This window comes from Galendromus occidentalis, unplaced genomic scaffold, assembly GCF_000255335.2.
Source record: "Galendromus occidentalis unplaced genomic scaffold, Mocc_1.1 scf7180000076440, whole genome shotgun sequence".
In the NCBI taxonomy this organism is placed as follows: Eukaryota; Metazoa; Arthropoda; class Arachnida; order Mesostigmata; family Phytoseiidae; genus Galendromus; species Galendromus occidentalis.
Genome location: NW_003804429.1, coordinates 406,585 through 411,300, shown reverse-complemented (window position 1 = coordinate 411,300; position 4,716 = coordinate 406,585). Strand labels below are relative to the sequence as shown.

At 51.4% G+C, this 4,716-nt stretch overlaps 1 protein-coding gene across 1 annotated transcript; it reads right to left on the bottom strand.

The window, feature by feature from the left end:
• Positions 1 to 1,748: 1,748 nt before the first annotated feature.
• Positions 1,749 to 4,059, bottom strand: LOC108865204 (uncharacterized). The gene is made up of 2 exons (XM_018642007.2): positions 3,922 to 4,059; positions 1,749 to 3,780 (listed from the first exon to the last, which is right to left on the bottom strand). Exon 2 carries the CDS (start codon positions 3,776 to 3,778, stop codon positions 2,402 to 2,404), a length of 1,377 nt encoding a protein of 458 aa, XP_018497523.1. The 5' UTR covers positions 3,779 to 3,780; positions 3,922 to 4,059; the 3' UTR covers positions 1,749 to 2,401.
• Between the last annotated feature and the right edge of the window lie 657 nt (positions 4,060 to 4,716).

Genomic DNA, 4,716 nt, shown 5'->3' with positions numbered 1-4,716 from the left:
CTCCATTGCGGGAAGCTCCGTGAGAGCTTAATTAAAGGCGAGGCGGAGATTTCGCAATCTACACCTCGTTGAATAGTTGATCCGAAGCTCGAGCTCTGTTTCAGCAGACTATCTAATGAAATTTCAGCAGCCAGGAAGAGATGCTGGCATTCACGTTCTTGACGGAGTTCATGTGCATAAGTACAACAGCATCGACCCCCGCGAACAGAGTCTCCGAGTATTTTTTTTTTAACCTGGATATCCAAGGGAAGTCCGTCGTTCGATTTATTCACCGCATGTGCGATCGATAAATAGTATAAATGATAAGAAGAGTCTCTGAGTATGAGCAAGCGAGTTTCTGGCTCGTGCTGCGATTGTTTCCCGCCGCGGATCGAGCTCCGTCCGGCTCGTTTGCGGCGAGCCCCGTGAGCATCGATGAAAGCCCAATCCAGTTCGCGATCGCCTACAGCAGGGGTGTCGAAGAGGTGGCCCGCGGCCGATCCTCGGGAATTCCGTAGCACAATATCCTTGTAATTTTCGAGTCGCGAATAGAACGAGTCGTCTCTGAAAAATCGAGAATCGATTGTGACCCATCATGCATATACATACATAGGTGTTTCCCTCCAGCTTTCCGCGCAAACAATGTGGATTAAGAATAATGCCGAAAAAATCTTTGGATGTGGCCCGCCGGCTTCTCCCAGTGCTCCTTCTTGGCCCGCCGAAGATTTGACTTTGACACCCCTGGCCTACGGCTTGGGGAAAGCGACGGATGGGACACTGTTCTTGGGCTGACTTCTTAACGAGCCAACAAGTAAAATATTCCGTTTATCTAAAGATGTGAAAGAGAATGGGAAAAAGTAGGAGATAGCTTCGAAGATAGAGACTCAATCCGGGAGAGCTGAAAGCAGAAGTGGCGACTTGCCACTCTGCCGCTGCGATGACCCTCGCGCGGTAGCAGTTCCTATAGGGCTCTCTTTCGGGTGCCGAGTGTTTCTCTCTCTTTATCCTTCCGTCGAGTTTGTTGCCTCCCTCTCTACTCTTTCCTCTAATGATTGGCCGACGAGCACCACGGATGCCCACCGTGAGAGTCGGACTTCGCTTCTCTCTTCTATCCCACGTGGTTCACGAACCTAGAGTTCTCATGAGTCCGCCAACGAGCATTCCTCCGGCAGCACTCACGATCGAGTTCAGCTTTCTTAGGAGAATCTACGATGAGGCTTTGCCGGGGGAATATCTGCAGAGTGCACATGCGTGCTCTGGCAATCACAGGATCGAGTATCACAATCTCTCTGTCGGTCGGAGGGGTAGCGGGGAAATTGTGTGGATAAATACGAAAACAGACATGAGGCATGAGGGAGCTGCACTTCGCCTCAGTTTCGCCGAGGTCCTTCGATTTCTCGTGGAATCCGTCTTCGAGGAGATGGGAGGAATCGGGAACGCGACGTCCTGCCTTCCGTCTGTGAATCGCATGCCCAAGCTGAAGCGGAACGAACCAACCCGCTGCCCGGCCTCTCACGGGCTCTACGAGGCTGTCGAGGTCCCTTTGCGGAGAAGTGACGTTTGCGAGGTTTTCCTCCCATTGAGGAAATGCCGCACCTCTCGACGGATTCGCGAACAAACGAACGTCCTCGCGTGATATATGCTGCCTGTCGAATTCGTCGGAACACCTCCAGAAGCTTTTTCATGCAAGGGGAAAAACGCCAAGAGTATCAAGAAGGAACAGTCGCACGTTTTTTCCTAGATTTTTATTCCAATGATGGATGAGGTTTTCTGCTTATTTCTTAGAGGCATTCCCCGTCGGAATCTTGATATCCTACTACTTCGTCATATGCATACCTCCCTAGAATATCTTGTTTGCTCCCGTCGAACATAATTGCACAAATGCCGAATAAAAACCAGATACTTAACAAGCAAGGGAGGAAATTCTCTCACAATGCGAGCGCATTGGTAGCCCTAAAAGAACCAATGTTCACACTTCCCCGCCTCGCTGAGACCAAGAGGAAGGTCTCCGTGGTAACCAACCATTTGGAATACACGGAGCCTCGACTGTGAATTTTCTAAACATGCTTCCATTCCGGAGGATGGCTCTCCGGACCGCGCTGAGCGGAAAAACATCGATCCGACGTCCGATTCCATCAGAGACAGTTTGAGACTCGAGTCGCGTTCCCCCGGTCCCGATTCCAGATACAGAGCAGTTGAAAAACTTCGCTTCCTTCGCGTCATTTAGTCCGCTTTCACTATGCCTTCTTCTCTTGTTACGGCTCTCCGGACCTCGCAGTTCGCAAACAGTGTCAGAATTGTTTGATGCCGCCGTCGGTTGCGAATCGATATGCAGTCCCTCCGTGCATCTTCGGAGCTTTACCCCTCCAAAAACGTAATTCTCGACATGATTTTCCAAGAGATGCTCCAATGAGATGAGTTTCTATTCGGCGATGAGCTTTTCGCGCTCCGAAATGACTTCATTGGCCAAGAGGTCCTTGATATTACCACTTTCGGACCGTAGGAATACCGCCAGATCGAAGCCGTCGACCGAAGGTCGAATGCAAAACGACTGCAAGACCTCTGCGGGGCCGTCGCAGAGGATGATTTTCTGATTGAGCTTCGTGACCGCGACCACCTGTCGCGGTTCTTCACTAGTTTCCAATCCGATGACGTCATGGCAAACGACGCTGCATGCGTGGCCGGACGGATCGATTTGTACGACAGACTTTCCGAGTTGCGCGAAGAGATTCATCCTACAGGAAACAATGGCGACGGGGAACTCAAAGTCCGACTTAGTCTCGTGCAAATTGTTGCTGTGCTGTTTCAGGGCGCATAGTTTTTTGTTTCTCCCATCCGGCGTTTCCAATTCAATTTTCAGCTTAATCGTCAGCGTATCGTTCCGGTGACGGAATCCGGCTCGCGCGCGGATGTAGAACGGTTCGAACGAATCTCGAGGCTGCGCGAAATTATCTTGGAAGATCTTGTTGAAGAGAAGTCTCTCGGAGATGGGCGCTTTGAGAAATTTGTAGCGAATGCATCTAGCGAAACTCAAGGGGATGTCGCCCCCGTTCCTGTCCGCATACTCCTCGACGAATGCACCAACTTCATCCTCGGAGAACACGGCGAGACAATCCTGAGTCAAGACGTCTCTGAGAATGTCAACGTCAAGGCTGTGCATGAGCTCTCTACGCTGGAAGTTCCTTGCCAAAACAACGCAGATACGATCGTATAGGCTCTTTAATTCGAATCGGCGGGCGTATCTGATGAGTTTTTGAACACTCGCTTCGTCCAAGTCCGCGCACTTATCGAGCAGTTCCTTAGCTCCCGCCTCCGATAGACTCGTGTAGCCCAATCGATGCGAGGTGCTCAGCAAACTCAGGAGCTCGTAATCCTCGTCTGGGAGACGCGAAGTGTAAATGAACCATATGAGATTCCTAATGTCCTGCAGTCGATATTCCTTGAAATCGATCCTGAAGCTCGAGCCGCCGTCCAGGAAACCCGACCACGCGCTACGAAGAATTTCTTGGTGCGGTGCCACCGTACCATCACGGCACCTCAACACGACGCGGTCGCCTTCCGAGTTGTTTGCGGTGAACTGACTTCTGAGGACCCGTATCCGTCCTTCGTCTATTTTGTGCACTTCGAAGCGAGCTGACGCTTCCAGCGAGTCATTTGTGGGAGCGCATACTCTGAGTTGGAATAGACTGAGTTTCTTGAAGGAGCGGTCGGATTGACGAACTAGTTTCCATCCGGCGCTCCGGAGCTTTTCCGATCCTTCAGTTAATGCTAAGTACCGCTTGGAATTTTGCACACCCATTCCTTGAAGTGAAAAATAGGAAGGATAAGCTCAGCCTAATCGGGATGACCCTCTCGGACTAGTAGGGAAGGCTTCATGAGGGGATAAGAGTAGATATAGTTTCTGCCGAGCTCATCCGTTGGGTGAAGCTGTTCTCAACATACCCCGGATCAAGTAGAGATGCGGAATCCGATGCAGAGAGGACGAATTTCCGAGCAACGGGTAGAATGCGGATAACAGGAGATTTTCGAACGAAAAATCAACCTTCGACCACCGAGGTGTGTTTACATTCCCCTTGGCCGCCTGTCGGAATCCTCCGGGAAGACGCCTCTATCTGCACCCAACATTGTTTGAGCGTTGCACGTTGCCGACATTCTTGACGTTATCCCCGGGAGGATCCAAAGCTGAAAAGCTAACCCCCCGTGTGGGTCGAACAAGCCTGTATTTCTCGGCTTCGCAGTTGCGAATATGGAAGAAATATTAATCCCCAGACCCCTGAGGGTCGTCCAATACGGTGCATTATCCCGAAAAAATTAAGGGTGTTCGCGCGGGCAACGCTCGCGCTCTTGATCCTATTTCCTCCCAAATCCCCGTTCACTGCCTCGTCCCTTCGCTACCGCGCTTGCTTCATTTCAAAAATGCGTGTTCCTAATGGAATCTCATCCGTGTCCCGTGCCGCATCATGGGGTTTGCCTCGACGCAGCCACTCTGCGGCCGCCATGTGGCCTGCTGCCCGTCCGACCGCTCGTTTGTTTGGCCGGCTGCCGTCGAGAGAAACAGGCAATCGAGACCGGAGCAAAACGCCGCATTCCTGCGTCAGAAACTTCTAACGCGACGACAACAGCGTCGATAATAGCCCTGGATACGCGTGAAGAAAAAGAGCTGGGTGATGACAACTACATAGGACAACAATGGGACATGGGCGAGTCATCTTCGTTTTTCCGTTTCTTCCGTCGCCG

Coding starts and splice junctions, on each gene's coding strand:
- LOC108865204 (XM_018642007.2), bottom strand. CDS start 3,778: ATGGGTGTGCAAAATTCCAAGCGGTACTTAGCATTAACTGAAGGATCG.